The sequence below is a fragment of the Chiloscyllium plagiosum genome, chromosome 3, assembly GCF_004010195.1.
Source record: "Chiloscyllium plagiosum isolate BGI_BamShark_2017 chromosome 3, ASM401019v2, whole genome shotgun sequence".
NCBI lineage: Eukaryota > Metazoa > Chordata > Chondrichthyes > Orectolobiformes > Hemiscylliidae > Chiloscyllium > Chiloscyllium plagiosum.
In genome coordinates, this window is record NC_057712.1 from 26,249,868 (window position 1) to 26,276,049 (window position 26,182).

Consider the following 26,182-nt stretch of genomic DNA (forward strand, 5'->3'; position numbering starts at 1 on the left):
CGCTTCAGGCTCACTGCCTTTATTCCTGATGAAGGGCTTTTGCCCAAAACGTCGATTTCGAAGCTCCTTGGATGCTGCCTGAACTGTTGTGCTCTTCCAGCACCACTAATCCAGAATCTGGTTTCCAGCATCTGCAGTCATTGTTTTTACCTCATATATTTACAAACATGAGCAATAATAAACAATGAAGTGTCTTCCATTCCAGCAATATTCCTTTAAAAGTTTTTTCTTCTTCCTTTCCCTCCCACCACATCTCATTGCAGTTCCAGCTTCTGCAGCTGCAGTGGAGAGAGCCTGCAGTCCATTGGAAGCCACTGTCCTTGGTGTTCTGCTCAGGCGATCCTGGGGATGTTTTTGTTTAGAGGGCACATGTGTCTTAAGTATATTCTGCCCAGAGACAGATGAATATTCCTCAGCCTGGGTTTGAGTGTTGAAGGTGACAGCCAGGTGTAGGTCGACGTCTGGCCACTTATGAGGTGTCCTGAAAGGAGACTTCTAGGAGGACTTGTATGTGATTCCTCCTCCTGCTGTGTGCCAACTGGCAGTGTCCTGTTCCTTGTGAAGCAGTGAAGTTGGAATGAGCTCAGTGTTCCCTGCCCCACTGTTACCTTGCTATGGGTGCTGAACACCAATTATTAGGGTAATGGAGTGCAAGTTCATTTGCATATCCAGAGGGTTTAGATAAATTAGATTACTTACAGTGTGGAAACAGGCCCTTTGGTCCAACAAGTCCACACCGACCCTCCAAAGAGCAACCCACCCAGACTCATTCCCCTACATTTACCCCTTCACCTAACACTACGGGCAATTTAGCGTGGCCAATACACCTAACCTGCACATTTTTGGACTGTGGGAGGAAACCGGAGAACCCGGAGGAAACCCACGCAGACACGGGGAGAATGTGCAAACTCCACACAGACAGTTGCCTGAGGTGTGAATTGAACCCAGGTCTCTGGTGCTGTGAGACAGCAGGGCTCACCACTGTGCCACTGTGGCTGGACATTGCATTCCACGGCAGCTGTCAACCCGTCTGAAAAGGTAGCCAAAAATTTGCATGCCTGAGGCAACAGAGTCTCCATAGCATTAGAACAATCCTGCTACTGTGCACCATGATGTCCATTGCTTGGTGCTCCAACATCTGCTTGCGCATTTTGATGAAGTCCCTAATTTTTCCTGGGGCTGAGAAGGTGCCTGGTCTCTGGCAGTCCTGCATATGCCAGAGGCCCAGAACGTTTCTTCTTTATCCAGCTGAGAAGAGGTGACAGTGATGTGTTCATCAGCAGATGCTCCCAATTCTAATCTAGATAAAATAGTCGGTGAGGTAGCAATATTTAAGGTATATGAGGCAACCTTCTCAGTGCTGCTTCTTCAGCATCTGTACTTAGCTTCTTAGAGGTACTGGAAGAGATGTGTTGTGGTGTCACCCTCTAACTGCCAAGACAATGATTATGCCTCTGAACATTAAAAAGGGAAAGCATTGTCATTGAGGGTTAGAATTGTCAGGCTGAAAACAACACTGACAGTGGGCTTATTGTGAAAATTGTAGTACATTAACATTGCCAGCCAGACATGGGTGTTTTGGCAACTCTGCAGGATCTGTCCTGGTCTTCTCCAGACAGGGCAAGATCTTTTCCTCATAGCATGTGTGGAAGCAGATGCTAGGCACCCCACCCACCTTTGCACTTTCAGCCTTATTTTGGGCAGTTTTCTCCCTTATCGAGCCAAAGGGAAGGATTGAATGAAATGAAAGTGGGTGGCACAGAAGTGGTGAGGTGTCCTAAGTGAATGAGTAGACAGAGGAGAAGCTATGCAAGGTTAGTAGTATTGCGGGGTTGGGGTAAATGAGAATGGCTGAAGGAAGATGTTACATGCAGTAGCCAGAATGGTAGAGTATGAACCTTGATGGGAGATTTATAGCAGCAGAGATAATGAGTATGGGGTAGGCAGGAGAAGATGCTAGCACTTCCCCTCGTGGAGAAAAGAAGGTAATTTTATAGCACAATAAAGACCTCAGTAGGCTGAAAGGCTGTTGCACACCTGGACAAGCACTGGCATTCCGAAGACGCATGAATGGTTGCACACACTCCTAGAGGCCATGGTATTGTAGCCTTCTTTGATCCTTGAGAAAGGGACTTCAACCAAGGGAGGTCCCAGTCAATGAATCGCGACACCAAGTTTCTCTTATTAGCCATGGCCTCTAGGAGTGTGTGCAACCATTCATGCGTCTTCAGAATGCCAGTGCTTGTCCAGGTGTGCAACAACCTTTTAAACATGGCACTTGTGCCAGAGATGCTTGGGTATCTTTGGATATCCGTGCTGTGGCAAGTTCTTTTGGCCTTTGTGATTTGGAGAATTGGGCTAGCATCGGACAAGGATGTTGCCATGGGGTAGTTAATGAAGTGAGTCTGAGGTGATAGCATGTGAAAACCTGCCAGGCCACACAGAGAGAATCCCTCCATAAAACTCAAGATAAATGAATCTTAGCCAAAATAATGTGTGTCAGTCTAATGATTTTATTGCATAGCCTTTTGGTATAGATTGAAATTATTGTATCTGAAGTTTTGAAAGTTGTCCCACAACTCTCTTAATCAATCTCTAATATACAGCTTGTAAACTATTTTAACATTTGGCTAATTTAAATGAATAAATTGAAAACCTATTTCCAAGAAACAGCCCAATTCTCCAAATGCTTTAATTCTTAGATCATGAGAACCTAGATATAAGTGCAACATTCCATATTTGAAGGAAATCACTGACCACTTTTTCTGAATGCTCTAACTGCTTCTCCCATCTAAGTAAACAATATTTTTGTTTCTATTTTTCCCACTTTCTCCCAATATATTAATTTATGCAATTAGCAATACAGCATAAAATATCTGTGAATTGTTTTAGCAGTACTTTGAAATAATTAAATATTTCAAAAGTTCAGTGCAATTCATTTTTCTGCATCCTAGCTAAAACTGCTGATTTTATTGTATTAAGGTTAAATGTTGTGTAGGTTCTTCAGAGCTTTGCATTATCAGCAGAAATGATACTCATTTCCTCTCTTATTATGCATTAGAATTCCATATTGTACCCACTTCATCTGTCTTTTATTCTGTTTCAAGATTTCTGCTTCCATTTAGCCAATGAGTTCAGATTTTTGTTTTAAACATAAGGCTTTTTTTGTGGAATCATATCCAAGGAACAACTAAAAAGGGAAAAAAATGGGCATTTTGTATTCTGCAGAGGAAAATCCTTTATTCCCAGTTTTGCACCTGAATAGCAGTGCTCCTCAATTTCCCATATGGCTTTTCAGGTGGCTGTACTCGAAGAGGATGCAATCAGGCATATTATATGTTAATGTATGTCAGATGCTCTGTACACAGATTTCCTGTGATAGTGCAGGATGCAGTTCAAAGCAGACTGCTTCCAAAAAATCTGGCATGAATGCTTCAGCTTTGCTGTTTAGATGCAATGTTAAAGGGACATTCTGGTACTGTCAACAACTCTTGAATTCTGACTCTTTGAATTAAAAATGTTTTTGCTCTGCCTGTTGTCAAATGATGGTTTAGATCAGAGTGGTGCTGGAAAAGCACAGCAGGTTAGGCAGCATCGGAGGAGCAGGAAAATCAATGTTTCGGGCTTTTGCCCGAAATGTCGATTTTCCTGCTCCTTCGATGCTGCCTCACCTGCTGTGCTTTTCCAGCACCACTCTGATCTAACTCTGGTTTCCAGCATCTACAGTCCTCACTTTTGCCTTGTTGTCAAATGATGTTAGACTTTTAAATTTATTAGTCCAGGGCTATGGGTCTCTACTCCTTTTGCAAGTTGAACAGGAGCAGGTATGGCTGAGAGATGAGGTCCTCTTTGCATAGCTGAGTGAGGACCAAATTTTAATACTTAGCTTTTAAGAGAATAATGCTTTCTGAGCCTACAAGATAGTTTGAGTTCATAATGGATATTGCCCAAAATGAATGGCATGTAGACTGAAGAGGTCAAGCAGCCAGATGAGTGATGTGCCAAGAATCAACTTATAAAGTATGTAAATATCCCTGTACAAAGCGGCAACTCAGAATCGTTCACTGTTCTTCCCAAAAAGGTTGTGTTGATTTATGTTGCAAGAAAAGCCTGCAGCTAAACCTTACGTTATAGTATTACGTTATTAGCCAAACATATCGATGAACTCCTCAAAGGGGTTGTGCGGTCCTTTCTAGATAAGGCTGATTTATCCTGAAACATATGACTGAAATAATGATTTTTGTGCAGCAACACCAGCTAGCCCCAAAATCAATCCCCAGCCCCCTCAAGTTTTGTAATGAAGTAGTGGTTCTTGTCATTGGGAGGATATTCCAGTTCAAAAATATCTAGCACAAACCATGCTTGTTTTGTGTATTCAGGCAGGATTTGGAAGCTGAAGTTAGAAGGCTTTCAGGCCCATACAGTGCATGAAGGATAATATGCTATGAAGTGCACACAACAATTATTTTATCCTTGCTATAGGACATTGCTAGCCTATCCTGTTTCTTATGATGAGATTAGTGAACTTATTCAATGGTATATTTGTGACGTGTATAGTATTACCTATAATTTATTCTCCAAGTACAGATCATGACCTTCAGGAAATTTAAGTGCTAATTCGCCCTTGTGCTCAACGCACTTCTGTTGCATGGTACTGATTTCTCCCCACATATGTAAACACAATCCGATAATGTTCTGAATTTCTTGCAATCTGATCCCTTGCTGATTGTACAACAATAAAGAACATAATTGACTTGGACATTACAAATCTCAAAAATGTGCTGCATATTTTGCTCATACTCCATCCATTTTTGATTTATCTGTGAAGATAATTAACTAGTAGAAGGAAATTATGAAACCAGAAAGTTTAAGATTAATCACTACATTGCTTTGAATTTTAAAACTCAACCATTTCACATAGCAAAGCATGTAGGTGTTTTTGATCATTTAGATAACATTTATGAATGCAAGTAATTTTATTAAATTTGTAACTGTTTTAGACATCTGGAAAATAAAACGGCTGGGAAAGTAATTTAACCAATTTTATTGGTGTCACATGGTTTTACAGATCAATTCAGTATAAATAGTGAATAAGAGAGGCACTGGTGGAATAAATCAACCATGTTTCTGTCAGGTAATTTGGTTTGCTGAATTTCAATAAATCTCAATCACTTCTACTTCCCAACATCGCATACTGACATAGGTAATACTATTTAGTTGTGTAAATTTCTACTTCTGAGTTTCACTTTAGATGGCTGTGGAGTTTAGAAATGCCTTTTCTGGTATGTTATTTCAACATAAATGAAATGATATATTGAATTATATTTTATAACAATTATCACATTTTTCTTTCACAGCAACACATCTTACAAAGATTTTAAAGCTCAATATCCTAGTCACTTATGGGGTAATACTCATTAAATTGGAATAAAATTATGTTGAAAGTAATTCTCTTTCTTTTCAGAGCTAGTTTTTATTTGGCTAGTTTAAAGAGTGGAATCTCCTGATCTTGAAGTTCGGCTTTGAGACAGGAAGGTAGCTTAATCAGTTGGGTGGATTATGCAGACCAGAATCCCAACGGTGCCTTCCCTCGATCTAAATGTCCTTGTGCATGGGATTGTTCATGCTCAACCTTTGACACCTTGGTCTTCATGATGTTGGTTGTCCTTCTCTGTAACATTGTCAAGTGCGATAACGTCCAGCCTCCAATTGGCTGGCAGCTCTTGCTGTGCAGCATTTATACCAGGGGCTTGATTTCAGAAAAAGGCTGACCATTGTCCTCCAAACTGCCATATCAGCAGAAAATATGGCAGGCTTTTCTCTGAAGAATTAACTCAGGTGTGTTGCCAACTTTTCAGCAGTTGAGTAAGGCACTAGACAAAAGAGAAGCTTCAAGTCTAATGTTCACTGCTTAATGTCTTTAAATGCAAAAATACAAATGTGTATTTTAATGAGCATATATTTCATTGCTATATTCTGATTTATAAGTGAAGCTCTTCACTTTACAATTTGTCTAATCTTAAAAGTGGTTAATTCTAAAACTTTCTGATGGGGGATAAATAGTTTGTTCATGGGCAGTGTGAACACATTTTATTGGCAAGACGATGAAGCTATATTTACCTTAGAGCCACAAGGAGTTACTGAGCCCAGTGGTATGAGGCAACTAGAACTAAATATCACTGGCTTACCAAATGAATTTTAGCTGCCATTATTAGCAGACTCTGTAGCTTCACTACAGCACTTCAAAGTATGCTGTTTAAAATACATATTTTGCAAAAGACTACCAATAACTTTCAAATTCTGTTAAGTATTTGCAGATTGTGATATTCTGCACAGCAACTTTAAAATAACTGTATAGGTACTCTGTATATTGCATGAGTAGTTAAGGAAGGTATCATTTCATTTATGTCGAAATAACATACCAGAAAAGGCATTTCTAAACTCCATAGCTATCTAAAGTAAAACTTAGAAATAGAAATTTCCTTAGCCACCTGAGGAAAGAGAGATGTTGTTGTACTTTCTTGACCATCGTGTCAACGTGAGTGAACCAGGACACATCGTTGGTGATCATCAGTCCCAAGAACTTGATGCTCTTCATCATCTCCACCTCTGCTCCATTGATACAGATCAGGATGTGCTCTCCACTCTGTTTCCTGAAGTCAATGACCAGCTCCTATGTTTTGCTAATGTTGATGGAGAGATTGTTATCTTTACACCATGCTGCTAAGCACTTAATCTCTTCCCTGTATTCTGTCTCGTTGTTTGAGATCTTGGTATTGTCAGCAAACTGGTAAATGGAGTTGGGGTGGAATTTAGCTGCACAGTCATGAGTGTATAAGTAGTATAGTAGGGAGCAGAATACGCAGACTTTGTGCCACAATTGAGGATTATGGTAGAGGAGGTTTGGGTGCCTATTCTTACTGATTGTGGTTGATGCGTAAGAAAGTCAAGGGTCCAGATACAGAGCAGGGAGCCAAGACTTAGGCTATGGAATTTAGAGATGAGTTTGTCATCACAGACAAGGCACAGATTATTTGTAATTAGTCATTAACTGCTAAGCTTTGTTTAAGTTTGACCACAGCATTGCCTTGAGAAATTAACTGGAGAATGGCTATCTCCTGTTTTATTGAATTGAACATGTGACATGTTATTTCTGTCTACAAAGATCAGAGCCCTGTATATCAGTATATGTAGCTTCCAATACAGGCTAGTGCAATGTATTGCTCATCTGACTTAAAATCTTATGTCTGCATGTCCCAAAGACTGGTGGATTGTATCACACTATATACCGTTTGACTGAGGAAATTTCTGGAGAAACTCAGCAATTCTGTCAACATGTGTGAAGAGACCGCAGAGTTAATGTTTCAAGTCCATTGACCTTTCTACACAACTCTTCAATATCCCTTTGACTGCAACAAACAAGCTTAACCATACACAACTAGCTCATGTTTGCAAAACTTACAACAAAGTGTCTCATTTTGCATGTGACTATGCAGTTGGATAATACTTGTTAAATAATTCTGTGTGCCAAAGAATTACACTGAACACCAATTTAGGTTTGTTGTTTTGGCTCTCAACTTACGGGCTGGATATAGCAATTATCGAAATCTGCATCAAATGTGATTAATGGGAACAAATCAAAGTACTCCCAAATTTTGATGCTCTCTGTTAGCGGAATATTTACAGCTTCCAGCCATTACAGGTAAAATATCTTCTTGTCCCATGTTATTAAATTGAAAAACACTCTATCTTTGCAAACTTCAGGTGGGTATCTGTTGCAAAGTGCCATTTATTAAAATGTCCACGAAGAAAGTGCAAGCCAACAAATTGGACAAATTTCTCTTGAAAGTATCATGATATGCAAGTTGCTGTATGTGGTGAAGGTTTATAATAGCTTATCGTTTTGGAATTTAGATTATAAAATAGAATAAAAATCAATTTTGATTATATAGAAGTGACTTGCTTATTTTTTCTTTAAGGGGTCAGAAAGTCATTTGGAACAGTGAACTAAAGACATCATTTCAAAAAGGCATATGATTTAAATGCCTTGATCAGTTATCTGGAAATTAATTGCTGAATGTATACAAAATCGAATTTTATCACTAAAGGTAAACAGATGGTCAGAGACCAGATTCAGGTTTATGGTGAAAAAAAAGTTCCATATTAGTGTAAGCATGGGTTAGTTTGTAGAAATTTCCAGGCTGAGAGTTTTTAATGGGTAGACCTCTCAAGATTTTGAGAATTTTGAAGAAGCTTCCAATTTGTAAGAACTAATCATGCTTTCAGAACTAGAAATAAGTCTCTCGGCCATCAAAATTGAAGAGAGTCAGTGACTAATAAAATTAAGAATAGAGTGATACTTCCTGGGGATTAAGGATCCGTACAGAATAGTTTTGGGGGTAAAAGGTTGAATCTTTGTTTTCGTTGTTTGTTAACTTAGTTTTCTTTCCTTTGTGTAATAAATTTGTATTCTTTTGTTCAAACAACATTAGCCACCTGCCCTGAATATTTTCAATGTGTAACTGCCAGAATAACCAATCTGCACAAATACAGTTTATAATCTATCAAGCCAAGTTTCACTCCGGGATCTGGCTCACCTTGTATTTCCAAAAGCTGGAATCCTAACAAATAAAAATGGATTTGGAACTATCCATCAAACATGGATAACCAGGAAGTACACACACAACTCCAGAAATGAGTTGACTGTGACTACTGTTGGCATCAGGACAGCATTTGAATGAGTATGGCATCAAGAGCCTGAGTGAAATTGGAATGAATGGGAACTGGTGAACAACTTTCCATTGATTTGTGTTGTAATTAGCACAATGGAAGGTAGTTGTTTGTTGGAGACACTTCATTTTAGCCCTGGAACATTACTTGAGGAGTTTCTCTGGCTATGCCGAATCACCTTTAGCTGCTTCACGAATTGCTTTTCCTTCATCATAAGATTAGTCATGGCAATATTTTGTTGATGATTACACAGTATTCAGTGCTGTTCTAATATAAAACAGCCAGTGTCCATATGCAACATGAAGTGGATGACGCTCAGGCTTGGGCTGATAATTGGCATAGTCTCCAACATCAGATAATCTGTCGATCCACCAATGATATTTAGTAGCATTACCAGTGCTGATGTATCAACATTTGGGGATTGCCATTGAGCAGAAACTAAACTGAACATAAATGTTGTGCCTACAGATTGGGAATTTATAGTGGATAACACCCTTTGATTCACCAACGCCTGTCCACAAGTTAGTAGTGTGATAGAATATTCTCCACTTAATAATATAAATAAGAATAGGGTTAATCATTCTAAAGTTTAAGGTTACTTCAAAAATTTTGACATACTTACAACTTGAACTGAAAGCTAAAACTGTAACTGAATATGAATACTTAGGTAATGTATTTCTAGTCATGATTATCAGTTTTTCACTGATTGATAAATATTACTGAATGTCTAGTTCTTATATATAACTGTAAATAGTGGGAAATGGCTATCATCCTCTTAGCACTATTACAGTGACCATAACAATATTCTGTGGGTGGCCAGAGTTAGATATGATGGGCCCAATTAAAACTAAAATCAGAACTAACTGTATTTAACTCTTCCAAAGATCCCCATCCCTGGACAGACCCATGTTCTTCACCTAATTAACATGATATTGTATCAGCCCAAAGCTGGCCAACAGCACTCAAATTCCAACCATGTCCAGCTGTCTCAATTTAAAAGAGGCCTTGCTCTCAATATGGACCAGGCTTTCTGCAGAGGATGAATGGGAAATATGCTGGGAGATACTGATAATTTTAAAAATATTCCTATGATGTTCTAGCATCACAAAAACAGAGGTCGCTATAGAAACTGACCAGATCTGGTGACATCTGTGAGGAGAAAGTGGAGTTATCATTTTGGGTCCAGTGACCCTTTCCAAAGAAGAATATCAGTTTTTGTTTCAGACTTCCAGCATTCATAGTTTTTTTTTGTTTTTTTTAATGATCTAGAGTTATGCTTAGTTAACGTGATATAAATGTAGACGTCAGCCTAATAATACCCGACAAGTCTAATATGCAAAGCTAATTCTGCAATGAATTCAAAGTTTGTATCTCAATCTTTTCTCTTACATCCAAATCCATTTAAAACATACAATTCCAACCAGACCGAGTTGACCAATCTCACAATTTGACCTTTGTCATACGAGGAACATTAGAATCCTTTCTGTTGCTCATCTAGCTCATTTGATCTTTAAAGTTTGGTTGAGAGTGGGTTTTTATTTCCAGTGGATGACTTCTTAATTGTGTAATTGTAATCTTTTCACAAAATGAGCAGCGATGTTTAATTTCAAGAGTTAGCATTACATAAATCACTTCTGGGCAAAAATAAAACAACCTTTCAGTTATTCGCACATGATTGATTGCCATTGTCAATTTGAAAGCCAGGGGTCAGGTTACCTTACCGGGTCAACATTTTAGCTTGACTTAAAAAGTGACGTGCTTATTAGTATTTTGCTGAAAGTGACAGTGGTAAAGGAGTTGTAAATTTTAGTGTATGGTCTTGAAAATTAAAAAGAGTAAAGAAAATTCGATAAGTTCTACGTCATTGAAGACAGATGACTCATCTTTTACCTTAACTCTTAGTTCTTCAGGATCTTTGTCCAGTCACTAAATATAGCGCAACTAATAGCTTGTCATTGCATTTATATGACTAACAGATAAGTCAGTTTCAGCATTGATAGATGTTTTATATTAAATGTATTGATTTTCATTAAATATCCCTGCCTTACCAGTGTGTGCACTTAAGCTTGGGAAAGCTATGAAAAGAGAAAATGTCTTTGGTTTAAATTAAGTGAAAACATGTAGGGATACTGAAAAAAAAATGTTGCATGTATATATTTTTGAAGTTCACAGATTCTCCAAGTGAATACAATATAATAAAATAAGCAAATCATGTATTACCTTCAAGTAATCCATAAGGTGTTTGTGGGATAAATGTGAGGCTTATTTTGACATTGAATTGTTTATTTTAATCTGCAGTTTTACCACAACAGTCTGACTTTTAAGGGGAGGGAATGGTGTAGTGCTAATGTCACTAAGTTAGTAATCTGCAGCCTTAGACTAATGTTATGGTGGCATATCCCACCATGACAAAAAGTGGAATTTCAATTTAATAAAATTTGCATTCAAGACTAGTCTAACAGTGAAATGTAACTATTGATGATTGTCATAAAAACCTTCTTGTTCACTAACTCCTTTAGGGATGAAAATTTGCTGTCTTTACCAGGTCTAGCCACAGCAGAGTGAACATCTCTTAACTGTCTTGTGAAATGGCCTAGAGAGACAGTCGGTTCATGGGCAATTAGGGATTGACAACAAATGCCCGTATCAATGCTATAATCCCATGCAAGAATAAAAATATTGTTTTCAAATTAATTTTGGTCTGTCTGTATCACTTAAATTTTTATCCCTCTCTTTCTGCTTTCAGTCTTAAATCTTTTCCATCTTGTTATTACTTCATAATTTTAAAATGTATGTTTTTAATTCCGCATCTTAATCTATAGGAGCCTGCAAGTTTTGATAGTTTACTCCATCCTCTTTCTAATTCAAATACTTTCCACACACAATTATCAAAACAGTCTTCAGTGATTTATTGCAATATGACTGAGTTGTACTTTCATACCTTTAACATTCAAAATCCATAATTTAGTCTCTCACAATTGTGAGATAGACTATTTCACCTTATTATTGTAGATAGGCTGGAACTTGGCTGACACCTATTGGCACCATCTTATTTGTCTTTGAACTAAATATTTGTTTTGTTTAAAACCAAAGTTTTAACTTAATTTTGCTTTGATATCATTCACTTCATGAATTCAAAGGTTATTTATTCTGATGCCTTACTTCTGATCCCTATGTTTCAATGTTTTATATATGAACTGGTGGAAATGCTCAAAGACCACAAAATGAATCAATCTTCATTTTCAGAGTATAATGCTTGATTATTTTCTCTGGCTGGAGAGGACAAATAGTTTCTGGCTTAACAAGAATAGCTCAATCGTGAGATCTTAGAAGAACTGAGTTCAAATCAAAAGTTATCCTTTTGTTGAAGGCATTAATGTCCTTATAGAAGTATTATCATGGTTATTGGAGGCTAATCATTGATGCGTGACCTTCCCAAGACTCTGCTCGTAATGCAACCATTTCATTGGTTCAGTCATAAAGTCAAAAGTGGAGTTGTTTGCTGATGTCTCCATGAGCCCTAGCTTCATTCACAACTTTTCTAATAATGATTTACCCCATGCCACCTACATCAATTGGCACATAACACTGCACCACACCTAACAAGGAAAAATCCCAGTCATTGTACCCTGATATTCCAGAGTATAATATATCCTGAGTCCACAACCATCAAGACCTTGGAAATCACTATAGATCAAAAACTTAACTTGAAGGGCAGAATTGTTTGTGTTGTTAGCCATAACTATCAAGGTTGCAAGTTAACAAAAGTAAGTACTTTTAAATGTGGCTCACATAATGGGATGAAAACAGCAATATCTTGTTATTAATAGTAATTAATAAATTGGAAGGTCAATACATACAGAAAAGAGAAGGAAACATAGGTCTACGTGTGGAGAACAGCTCAACGTAAGGACCCAGTTTTAATGTAGTATAAGTTTGTAAAGATGAAAGGCTTTCAGGTAATTTTGGCTGTGAATTTCTTTTCCAAATAAGCAAATTGAATTTTTAAATAAACACAGTAAATAACTGGAAAGTCTCATTCACTGTAAACATTTCACTCCTGCTAATACTTTTTGTAGAATCACTTAAGATGGAAGGAAGTGATTTCAAATCTCACATGACCAAGGAGCTTTGGGTATAGACTAACAGAATTAGAGATGTGCGTATGTGCTCCCGTACTTCTGACTATAACATACTATATCATTTATACATAAGTGGTAAATAATACTCCTAGCTTATTAAAGTATGGACTGCTGCTGTTCTACCTCTGACGATTAACACCCCATACCCTCCCATCTGTTCCAAATTCTCTTCACACAAGACCTAATCGAGCGGTCTTCACTGGTGACCTGTCTGGACATGACAAGCAGGTGTCAACAGCTCATCTGCCCATTGAATGATGCCCAATTCAAGTTCAAGGAACTTAATTCCAAGCTAGTGCCTGACTTGCTGAGGAGTTAGGATAGGAGAAATTGAAGTGGAGCACTGGTGAAGGAAAAAGCAGGTCAACACTAAAGGATGCTGCACTGACCAATATAGTTCACTGAAACAATAGCATAGCAGTAAGGAAAGCTAACTGATCTGTTTTAACTTTAAATCATATTAGATTTTTTATGCTAGAGGATAATGCCCACCATGTTAACATATATATTCATCACTGATGAAGCTGAAAATGTGTTGCTGGAAAAGCGCAGCAGGTCAGACAGCATCCAAGGAACAGGAAAATCGACGTTTCGGGCATAAGCCCTTCTCCTGTTCCTTGGAGCTGCCTGACCTGCTGCGCTTTTCCAGCAATACATTTTCAGCTCTGATCTCCAGCATCTGCAGCCCTCACTTTCTGTCTATATATATTCATCACACAAGTTTTAAAATATGTTTATTGCTCAATAGAGCTGTCATTGTTCAAACAGTAACCATCCTAGTAAATCATTGAATACTCTCCATTTTCATAACTAATTTTCTGTTCTCTGAGATTATCATGAAGCAGCCACATGTTCTTTAGTGACATTATGCAATTCTTTATTGCATTTATGCCATTTAAATCCTTTTTAATTGTTGTTGTAGGTATCCGATTTGGTGATAATCCTGAATCAGAAGCGTGCAGTTGATGCTTTTGCAAAAGGGGGAAATCTCACATTAGGTGGAAATTTTACAGTCGCAATTGGGCCCATTGGCAGGTCAGTGGTTACATATTTATTTAGTATTAACAAGTAAGGTTTATATTCTTTCATCTTAATATTAACTTTAATGTAAACTTTTTCAAATAGTATTCTGCCCCTTGGATTTTTTCATATATAGTTTTGTTAATCTTGTGTTTATTTTACTGAACCTCTGAAAAACAACAAACTCATTTCTGTCAGATAATAGACTTAAATGGAAAGGAAAGTATGAAGTGACTACATTTGTTCAAATGTCAGTGTCCCATTTGTAAATATAAAAGAAAGCAACCTTGGTGCTCCCCGCCTCTGCCACCAACACTCTTTCTGCTTTATGTCCAACCTCCTGTCCTCTCTAAAGTCTTTGAACAAAAACATCTTTCACTAAAATCTAATTTTGAATTACTCCAATCAAGTTTATAGTACTGAAACATATGCTTATTAACATCAGATGACCATGAACATGGTAAACTATTCCTGCTCAACTTGTTTACAGCCTCTGACATGTTTGACCAGACACCAAGTTCCGCCAATATCCGCATTGTCTTTCGGCAAGCAGAAATGCACTTACCTGGCCTCATTCTTATTTGTACAGCTGTTAGCGAAGAATCATCTGAAATGGCTTATCTTTCTGCTCTTACACTGTTATCTCTGGCATCTTCCAAAGTCTCCTCTCTTTTCATCTTGGCAACTTCATCCAAAATTTTAACAAGAAGTTCCATGTGAATGCTCACAAAACTCAGCTCTGCCTCACCACCTTTCTACCCTTGCCCCACACCCAGTTCTGCTCTGGGAAAAATGTCAGGGACAAGATGGAATTGAGAAATTAAATTTGGTGACCTCCATGTCCTTGCCTTCCCTGTCATAAAGTAGACAAGCAGGAGGCTGAAGGAACACAGCAAGCCAGGTAGTATCAAGATGTGAAGAAGTCAATGTTTTGGGTATAACCCTTCTTCAGGACTGGGGTTGTGTGTAGGGGAGCTGCAGATAAAGGGCGTGGCAGGGACAGGGGGATGAAGGAGGTGAAGACAGGTAGAAGGTCCGATTTGGTTTGTCAATGGGATGAATGAATCGGTTGGTGACAGGGAGGAGTGGACAGGAGGGGGCGGGGCTGGGAAGGGAGTCAGGGAATGGGAAGGGAGGTTATTTGAAATTGGAGAACTCCATGTTGCGTCCTCCGGGCTGTAGGCTGCCCAGACGGAAGATGAGGTATTGTTCTTCCAATTTGCGGTTTGGTTCATTGTGGCAATGAAGGAGGCCAAGGATGGTCATGTCGGAAAGAGAGTGGGAAGGGGAATTAAAATGGACGGTGATTAGGAGGCCTGCTTGGCCCCTGGAGGCCCAGCTGAGATGCTTGGCAAACCGTTCCCTAAGTTTACATTTGGTCTCCCCGATGTAGAGAAGACCATATCAGGAGCACCTGAAGGAGTAGATTAGTTTGGAAGTGAGGCAGGTGAATCTCTGCCTCACCTGGAAGAACTGTTTTGAGCCCTGGATGGAGGTGAGGGGGGTGGTGTACTGGCAGGTTTTGCATCTTTACTGGTTGCAGGAGAAGGTACCTGGGGATTCGGGGGTGCTGGTGGGGAGAGTGGCATTAACCACTGTCGAAGAGGTTCATTGTGGCAATGAAGGAGGCCAAGGATGGTCATGTCGGAAAGAGAGTGGGAAGGGGAATTAAAATGGACGGTGATTAGGAGACCTGCTTGGCCCCTGGAGGCCCAGCTGAGATGCTTGGCAAACCGTTCCCTAAGTTTACATTTGGTCTCCCCGATGTAGAGAAGACCACATCAGGAGCACCTGAAGGAGTAGACTAGTTTGGAAGTGAGGCAGGTGAATCTCTGCCTCACCTGGAAGAACTGTTTTGAGCCATGGATGGAGGTGAGGGGGGTGGTGTACTGGCAGGTTTTGCATCTTTACTGGTTGCAGGAGAAGGTACCTGGGGATTCGGGGGTGCTGGTGGGGAGAGTGGCATTAACCACTGTCGAAGAGAACGGTCCTTGCGGAAGGCAGATAGTAATGGGGAGGGGAAGATGTTCTTGGTGGTCAGGTCTAGCTGGAGTTGTGAACCAAACCGCAAATTGGAGGAACAACACTTCATCTTCTGCCTGTGCAGCCTACAGCCCGGAGGACTCAACATTGAGTTCTCCAATTTCAAATCTCCCTTCCCAGCCCCTCCCCCTACCTTCCACTCGTCCCTGCCACCAACTGGATTCATTCCTACCATTGACCAACCAGATCATACCATCTACCTGTCTTCACTTATCCCCACTTCACCATCCTGCCCCCGCTATCCCCTTTATCTGCAGCTCTCCCAACACCCAATCCCAGTCCTGAAGAAGGGTTACACCCAAAACATTGACTTCTCCACCTCCTGATTCTGCCTGGCTTGCTGTGTTCTTCCAGCCTCCTGTCTGTCTACTTTGGATTCCAACATCTGCAGTGTTTTTGTCTCTTCCTTGCCTTAAAGACCACATGAGATATAGATTTCTTTGTCTAAGTATTTATTCATGCATACACGGGAGGTGTACACATCAAGGATGGTGCACAACTCTCTGAAAACAATGGTAATACTCTTTTTACAATTAACAGGTTTCCAATAAAAAGTTATACACTCACACACTTATCTCTAGCTAACAGTGTTCATTCTATTTTACATTCCAAATTAGTATACAAGACTATACTATCCAATCATATTCAAATTTGTACACATGATTGTAATACTTAATGAAATTATTAAAAGTTTATGTGCTTATATTATCCAATAAAATAAATACATCTTCACATCTACTGACTGTAAATCCTCACTTTATGATTGTCAAAGCTCTTTATTGTCTCTTACCCCCTTTCCGTGTAAAGTGCTGCCATTAATCACACCTTCCCCTCTTCTCCCATCCTTTCAGCATTCCAAAATGGCCATTCCTTCCAACCTCCTTGTTCATTCCTCATTGACATCCCTCCTGATACCTCAGTGCCTTCCCATTTTAACGATGCAACACCTATCCTTTCACTTCCTCCCTTCTCACCATCCAGCACCCCAGATACACCTCCCAGGTGAGATGAAACTACAATTGACTTGTTTAAATTTAGTTTATCATATTCATTGCACACATTACACTCTACCGCTCATTGGTGCAACTAAGCACGGATTTGGAACCTGACCATTTCGTGGAATACTTCTGTTTTGACCCATCGATGTCTAAATGAGCATCTCTCCAAGTGAGGTTCTCTTTCCTTCTCCTTTTAACCCTGCAAATTTCTCCTTTCCAAATGGCAATCTAATTCTCTTCTCAATGCCTTGGTTGAACCTGCCTCCATCATAATCTCAGGCAATGCATTTCAGAGCCCATGTGAAAACTTTTTCCTCATATGATCTCTGCTGCTTTTTTACGAGCCACTTTAAATCTGTGCCCTCTGATTCTCTATCCTTTCACAAGTGGGAACGTTTTCTCACTGATTGGTCTGTCCAGAGATTCAAAATGTTCCCATCAATAGTAAATGCAAAGAATAGCAGTCTGAGATTAGAGGAGCAGTGAGCAGTTGGTTATGCAAGAAATATGATTAACCGATTGGAGAGGGTTTTCATCATATTCTTGAGTTAATATATGTAACCATTATAGATTCCTATCTCTTAGTCTAAACTGTTTCCTGACTTGAAAGAGCATTCAAAAACATACCCTGCCTGTTATGATGTCCCTCCTTCACTTTGTCTTTTGCTCTTTCATTCTCCCACCACTCGTATGTTCCTTTTTATCAGGACCACTTTCAGTTGCTGGTCCATTGAGTATGCTCATTTGCTTTTCCTTCCACTCCTTTGATGCATTGTTTTGTCCCCCAACACTTTTGATCGTTGATCCTGTTTTCAATATGTTCTTGGTCAGCAAATTGTTCACATTAAGAATTTCATGAGTAGCCTTTTAAGTTGCCTAATGGGTTACTTACATACCAAAAACAAGTCATGTCCTTATGTAAATCAGTTATTCCCATTGGATAATTACAAATGTGTAAAAGGAGATCTGCTTCAATGTCTGAATCATGTTTCATACATTTGTATTCCACTTTTAATCTGCTTTAAACTTTAAAGGGCATGATCAGAATTAGCTTTCTTTCTCATTTTTTTCAATTGTTCAGTTACATCTTAAGCATTCATGTAGAATTGTACAGTGCTTGGAAAGTTAAACTTTTATCAATTAGATTAATTTCAACAGTAGAAATGAAACTGGAAAGATAAATAATACATATGCTACATAGTCTTAAAATAATTGTTTTATCTGATTTTTTACTGCCTGAGCATCACTGGGATGCTGGACAAAAACAAATATCCAGTGGGTAAGATCACCTCATAGAACCCCCTCTGTTTTTCACACTCTTCCCAGATAAAGCTTAATGTCCACTGGATAAAGGCACATGTCTTAGTTTAAACAATTAAACACCTTAATCTTGGATATATTTACTTTTCATTATGCAGATAACGAAAAGGCGATGGTTTGCATTTTGCTAGGTACATGTTACTTTAATAATCATAATTTAATCCCTATACTCAACTGATTTTGTGGAGAATTTTTAGTTTAGATTAGATTAGATTAGATTAGATTAGATTAGATTAGATTACTTAGTGTGGAAACAGGCCCTTCGGCCCAACAAGTCCACACCGACCCGCCGAAGCGTAACCCACCCAGACCCATTCCCCTACATTTACCCCTTCACCTAACACTACGGGCAATTCAGCATGGCCAATTCACCTAACCTGCACATTTTTGGATTATGGGAGGAAACCGGAGCACCCGGAGGAAACCCACGCAGACAAGGGGAGAATGTGCAAACTCCACACAGAGAGTGGCCTGAGGTGGGAATTGAACCCCGGTTTTTGGCGCTGTGAGGCAGCAGTGCTAACCACTGTGCCACCATGCCGCCCACAAGATTTTTAAAATCATCTCTTATGTAAAATGTGTTCAGCGAGGCATTTTTGCTAGAAGACCTGGTTTCAATGTGAAGTCTTGACTATGTCTAACTTTGAAGGAAGAAAATGTAAAGTAAAATAATAACAGTAATTCCATTGCTTCTTAACTACATGGGGCAAGTTTACATTGCATTATCTGATTCATCATTGTTTTCACCTTTTGATTTTCCACTTTTTCCTTTCGATTAAAGCTTATTACATGCCAACTTTATGGTGATTTTGCAATTTAAAGCAACAGGTGTGAAAATCACTTCAATTAAACAACTATTGTAAAGCTGAGATTTTGAAGGAATATTGGAAAGAGGTATGAGGGAATATAGCTTTAAAGTATTTAGGAAAAACAATTATAATTTGAGATCAAGCCAATTAAAGATGCTAGCACTGAAGTTGAATGTAGAGAAAGGGATGCAAAGAATGTAGCATTCATTAAAATAAAGTGGCACATTGACAGGGTTGGAGAAAGTTCCAGAAATATGAAAGCACAAGGCTTGGAAGGACTTGAAGGTCAGAACAAGGAATTAAATTTGATGGAACAAGACAAGTAAATAGAAGTTCTTAACAACTGTTATAATGCAGGAGCAAAACTTTGCTGGATCAGTGTTTGGTGGTATTTTGGGCAGACTGTAGTTATATGAAGCGCTGATTGAGTTTTGGACAAGTTGAAAAGTAGGAATTAGGAACAAGGTAAGCTTCAGAGGAATTGAGCCAGCCAGAGACAATGAAAGGTTGTTTTGGGTGGAAGAGACTGGTTTTGCACATGTAGAAATAGGCTTTTGATAGGGGCTGAAACGTGGTTTGAATCATAACTCAATTATCAGACAGAACTTCATGATTTTGAAGTGTTAAATTTGTCTTGAGCATGTAGGTAGAAAAGAGGTTCGTGAAGTAGTTTTCTGGCAGAAACGGTATAAGATAGAGTTTGTCTTGATTATTTTGAGTTGATGAAAATTCTTGCTGATCCGTGACTTCATGTCAAATGAGGAGTTCAATAGCAATGTAGAGATAAAGGTGTAGTCACCAGTGGTGAAGTTGAAGTGGAATTGGGATTTAATTTATAGCAGTAAATCAAATTAGTGACATTATGATGGTATCTTATTATCCTTACCAACTTTGAAGTTTTTATGAAACTTTATGTTAGCATAATGACCCCTGATATAACACTTAAATATTATTAAATGGGAAAATTATATATTCGTAGTCCATAAGTCCTCATCTTTCAAAAACAGTCATTTTTTTCATTAAAAGAATAATGTGCATTTGTAAAGCAATTTTTTAACTCTTTGAATAGTGCCACGGAATATTTTACATCCATCTGATAGAGTAGATGGCCTCCTAGTTTAACATTTCATTGTAGGTATTGGCAATATTGAACTGTGTGTGTAATGTGCTTGGGTTTCTGGAATGGGCCTGGAACATGTTGACTCAGATATACAACTGAACGAAGTCTAATGCCACTGTGACTAAACAAAAACCTGAAATAGTACCTATTAAAGCATTTTTCAAATTGCTTTACTGTATCATTAATACATATTTTACCAGATGTTTATTGTTTTCAGAAACTTAGAGGGAGATGTTGCTGTTAGGAGTTCAGCTGCTGTCTACACCTACTGCAAGTCACGTGGGTTGTTTGCTGGAATATCATTAGAAGGATCTTATTTGATTGAAAGAAAAGAGACCAATCGCAAGTAAGTTGTAGTTAGAGCTAAGAAGTGTTCTTTTCTTGAATTATTGTGTCAGATACGTATCACGTATCATAGAAAAATAAAATTACATTTATGTTGACACACTACGGAGTTCATAAAATGCAGGTTGTGTTTGGATTTTATCATGTGATGAGTAAGCAAGTCCAGAAGGAGATGTAAGAGAGACACCAAGTGGTGACAAAGCACATAACTGGGCTTTCACAAATCTCAACTTCGGCTGTTTAAAGAGCAATATCCACATTCCCGATATGTTAATTGCATTGATATAACTTGTGGATTTGTATAATATATCTTGTAACATCTTGTATATTTCACATATATTTTCATCTAACACTGTCTATTGTTGTATGTGTATGTCTGTGTGTATGCACATAAAACCTTTGATGCGGAGAGGTTGATGTACTGCAGCTATGGCTGATCAGGAAATAATCCCACTCTTTCTGCCCCTCAAATCCATACCAGAAGGATTTAGAAATTTATAATCAACCTGTTTGGCTGCAGTTTAGCACAATTTCTGTGGCTGTTAAGTTCTGAAGTGGAAAGCTTCAGGCGTAGAAGTAGGGACTATATGATTGTACTACAAAATCTCCTCGTCAGCTCTAAATCCAATCTGCGATTTGCATACTCTGCTATTGGTATGGTGGGTGGTTTCTTACCAATGGATGAGCTATCTGCAGGTTTTCATGCTACTACTGATAACTACCTCTGCAGATTCATAGAAATAAAGAAACATAGGAAATAGGAACAGGTATAGGTCATTTGGTTCTTTGAGCCTGCTCCACTTTTCAACATGATCATGGCTGATCATTCAGTTCACTACTCTGTTCCTACTTTCACACCATACATTTTGATCCCTTTGAGCTCTAAAAGCCACATTAATCTCCGTTTTGATCCAACAAAGTCACTCAATGTGTTTGGAGGTGAATCATTTTGGTCAATCACAAGCCAAACTTGGCAGTGAGTTGATGGTCATTTTTGACCTTCAGGGATGCTTTGAAGAAGCCCTTTTGCTACAGTCACAATCAACTCTGGGCAGAGTAATTGCTTTGGGAATTTATCATCAGGTAACATTCTCCATGACCTGCCCAGCACAGCTGGTTCTGAGTGATTAGTCCTTCACAGATGGACAAGCTGTTGGACTATCTTTCTTGGCAAGGGATTTGAGCATCATGCAAAGGCACCGCTTTTGCTATTTTTGTAATTGCTGTCAGGTACCTCCTGTGGGTTGTCCAAGTTTCCAAAGTTAACAGAGAAAATTAACACTTTTTATTGACTCATACATGACTTATGGGGTTTACATGTTCACAAAATGTTTCATTAATAATAATAATGAACTCATTCCACACTGCAATAATATTTGTTCTAAGAATAAATAATTTTTGATATACCACCTTCACTTAAAATGTATTAAATGGAGAGCATCTCCAAACATATTTCTGCTAGAATACAATTTATAAACCATCAACTGATTTGAAAGATCTAGTCTGGAATATGTCTTTTGCAGGCACAGCCTACACAATTGATCATGAGCCAAGGTCAAAATTATGAGAATCCTGTGCCTGCAAAAGACTTATTTAAAATTAGATCTGTAGAATCCATTCCTGGTTTACAAATCATGTTGTAAAAGAAGCATATTTGGAGATGCTCTCTATTTTAATTGAAAAACTGTATCAAAAATTATTTCTTTTTGAGTTTGTGTTTATTATGTTGACACTTCAAGGCTCAAATTGTGTTTACTTTAGAAGGAGGCAGGCACATTTTAATTGTTTAGTCATATCAAAATATTTGATATGCTAATAAACAGATTAATGTACACCAATAGAACTAGGAGTTGATTCAGCTTGCTTTTTCCTTCATGTAAGTTTAGTGGAAATCTCCAGGAGAGGCTGAGATTTTTCATTCCTTTGACAATTCTGTTGAAGACAATTGCAAATGACAAGTCTTTTGCACTGACAAGCCAATCCCTTTCATCAATGTGGATGGGAGCGTTTATAGTACCTTTTCCCTCCTTTAATTAATTTTCCATGACCATTTGCAACTAATTGTTTTAGTACTGCAGCACTTAGATCTTATTGGTTCTGAGAATACTCAGCTCTTCCTTTAAGCTTCTACTGTTAAGTGTGCATGTACTCTTGTGTTGTGGCTGCAGCAGTTTGACATCACATTTTTAGATCATCTGATGATTTTTGTGGCATGCCCTTCTGCATTGCTCATTGAAACAAGGTTGGTCCTCTGGCTTGATGGTGAATGTCAAAACAAACATACCCTGAACTATGAGGTTACAGGTTGTTGTCGAATATGGTTCTGATGCTGATTGCCTAACCTATCATGGGGTCGATTAACTCCATTGAATGAATGGCTGGTTTGCAATGCAGAGTGATACCAAAAGCATGGGTTCATATCCTCTATCGTCTGAGGTAAACGTGAAGATCTTGCTTTCTACATTTTTACCTTTCACTTGAGGTGAGGTGACCTTCAGCTTAAATCCATCGCCAGTCATCTCCCTGTAATGAGGGAGCAGCCCAATGTTCCTCTGGGACTGTGTCGATTTTACTTTAAAGATAGGAGTGTGTGTCCAGTTTTGAGCTGTTATATTTATCCTGAGACAATCCCAATTAGCATGGTAATAGTGTGATACAGCCTGATGGAAAAAACACTCAGTGTGAAGATGGGTTTTCATCTTTGGTATAATAGTAATGATTACTCCTATCAGTACTAACATGATTTGATGTTTCTACAATGGCATTATTGTTGAGGATGAGGCATAAAAAGTTTTTACCTAGTGTTGGTTCTTTTATCTCTGGCAAGCACACTCATGTCCTCCAGGGGTCTTGAAGCTAGGCCCTCCAGCAATCAATTAACTTGATTAGTAGTAGCATTACTGAGCTGCTTTTGGGGAATGACATTGGTCTCCCACCCAGAATACATTTCACATCCATCTGACTCATTGTGTTTCCTCGAAATAAGTGGTGTTCAGCTGGAAGAAACTTTGATTCCATTGAACTTCACAGCATCAGATTAAAAGACAGTGTTGAAGACTCCCAGAATCATCTTATTCAGTTATATACCATCTCTGTCTTGCCTGCATGGTCATGCCTTTTTGAGTGCAATTTCCCAAATTTTGGGCAGAGCAGAAATGCTTCCTCCAGTATATAGGGTATTGATCTTTCCTTCAACTTTACTGCTCATGTTATAGTGTACCTAATTCAGTCTATATAACACAACCTAATGCTGTGGGTATCTTTCTTAATGTAAGAGTAAATTTATGAATTGAATTATTTTTATTTCTCTTTGTCTTGATATTATTTTTGTGTGAATGTGCCCATACTTGAAAAATAAACACTTGAAAAAAATGGGGACAGGGTAAGTTTTGTGGATTTTTTGTGGAAAAGAGCTAAGTAGAAAGTTCTTTCATGGAACTGCTGAACATGAACTGGACCAAATGACTTGCTTTGGTACTGTACATTTCTATGACTTATGCTTTCTTACTTATCTAAAATGACGTGTGATGTGACAGTTAGCTCTAAATTTTTAAGAAGCTATTAATATATTGTAGCACATGCTTATAATGTACTGAGAGAGTCTTAGGTTGTCATTGTAAAATGGTTTTACATTAATATAGTGAATAAAAGTAGAGCAAACATTGTAAGGCAGAATTACTAGTCTAAAATATCTTCATCCATCACAATTTTATTTACATAGGTTTTACTGCGAAGACATCCGAGCATGTGCAATTTTGTATGGCGATGTTGAGCCTCCAGCTGTGGCCCATGAGTTGTATGACATACTGGATACATTTAATGAGCAATACCAGAAGGAAGAACAACGTGGAAATAAGAAAAAAGTAATAAGAGCACAAGCAAGGGTTTGTGTTACATTTTCTCATGTACAAAATTGGAATGCATTTATTAGTTAGCTCATGTGAAACTGGTCTTACATTTGTATGTTAATTAATAAGTGAATGACAGACACAATAGTTTGTTACTTAAATCCAGACTTGACCTTTACTGAAGTGTTGTTCAGCAAAGTCTTTCCTGGTCAATTTGCTTCAGCTGATTCTCCACATCTTTGAAATTATATACATCGCTGTGCATCCTTGATATTTCTGAATCATGGATTGTATCAGATTTTAATTTTTTCTGAGTTTATAGTAATCTGGGGTACCATTTTTATTAATTGCTGAACATTTCCTTTATAAATTTCCATTGTCAAACCAATATTTGGATTGTTTTTGATATGTTTTCTTTAGTCCTATTGTACTTCTGTGTTTTATTTTTAAGTATTAATATTATACTGTTAACATTATTACCATCCTAAGTCATGTTATCCTTCGTTGTTTCAAAGAAACAATTGTCCAGGAGGTTGACCTTGCCAGTTGACCAGATTTGAATTTTTGTGGATGAATACACTTGACAATTTTCCACTTTGTCAGCTACTAAACCAATTTCTGTTTGTTAGGGGGTTTGGGGCTAGATTCAAAGTTTAAAAATTAGAGGCAGACTTTTCATTGAAATTAATGAAGACTTCTACAGATAAGGAATTGGCAGATATTGGAATTTTCAAAATCAATGTTAGATCAACTATTCATTGTCCATTTGTATGAAAGGATATTGGTTAAGGGCAGATATATAGAGTTAGGATACAGATCAACCACAATCTTGGTGACTGAACAGGCTCACTGAGCTAATTAGCTTATCCCTGCTTCTAGCTACCATTATAAAAAGGTTGATACCACAGACTATAAGCCTTCGCTATATTTGATGTGCTCAGCAATTTCTTGTTATTATGTGAGTAAATCAAATTAGCTAAAGACTGACACCTCTGAAGGGAACCTGAGAGGTAAACTGAGAGAACTCATAGACTTAAATGTTTAGGCTGAAGATGGTTGAAAATTCTTCAGCTTGCCTTTTGCCCTCATGTCCTGGGCTTCACCATCACAGGGAAAGTAAGTGTTTGTTCTGACCAACCTCATCTTTGTATTTTAATTCTGCAGGCCAAAGAATCACAAAAGTCCTCACCCAGACCACAACGTATGCAGCCATCCGTGAATGGAGGATTAAGAGGTATCTCTTATACGTATATCGTATGTTTGTAATATCTTGTCTTTCAGCTTGCCTTTCATGTCTTGGGAAGAAGAGTGTGTGATCAATCCCAATCAAGCATGTTTTTTATAAACTATGCTTTGAGTTCATAAATGAGACTGACAAACCCTCTACATTGCTGCATTGTGACAACTGCAGACCTTCAGATGAGATATTAAACTGACGACGTATCTGGCTTCACTCAGGGAATATTAATGATTTTTGTCCCAGTATTTGAAGTATTGTGTTATGATATTCTAGCAACCTGTAATTCATTCCATACCACTGAAAATTTGATGGTCTGATCTTTCACAGTGGAGTTGTTTATGGGTCATTGTTGGCAGCAAATAGATGCATTTGCTTCTGCAACACTTAAAACAAAAAAGTAATTTTGTGTTAAAGTAATTAGTTTGTTTTAGAGTAAAAATAAGCAGATATTACAATAATGCTGGAACTTGCACCATAGTCAATAATGGTTGGAATAGTACTTCTCCCTATAGGACAAAACCTAATCCACATATCATTTCTTGGTGTATTAATATATTTGTGTACAGT

General features: G+C 38.2%; 1 protein-coding gene across 1 annotated transcript in view; it reads left to right on the forward strand.

The window, feature by feature from the left end:
- sh3yl1 (SH3 and SYLF domain containing 1) overlaps window positions 1-26,182 on the forward strand; it is a 165,562-nt gene that overhangs the window by 75,651 nt on the left and 63,729 nt on the right. Inside the window, exons 5-8 of the mRNA XM_043678815.1 lie at window positions 13,795-13,907; window positions 20,400-20,528; window positions 24,249-24,411; window positions 25,540-25,609. Coding sequence (XP_043534750.1) covers window positions 13,795-13,907; window positions 20,400-20,528; window positions 24,249-24,411; window positions 25,540-25,609 — 475 coding nt within the window. The remainder of the gene's footprint in view (window positions 1-13,794; window positions 13,908-20,399; window positions 20,529-24,248; window positions 24,412-25,539; window positions 25,610-26,182) is intronic.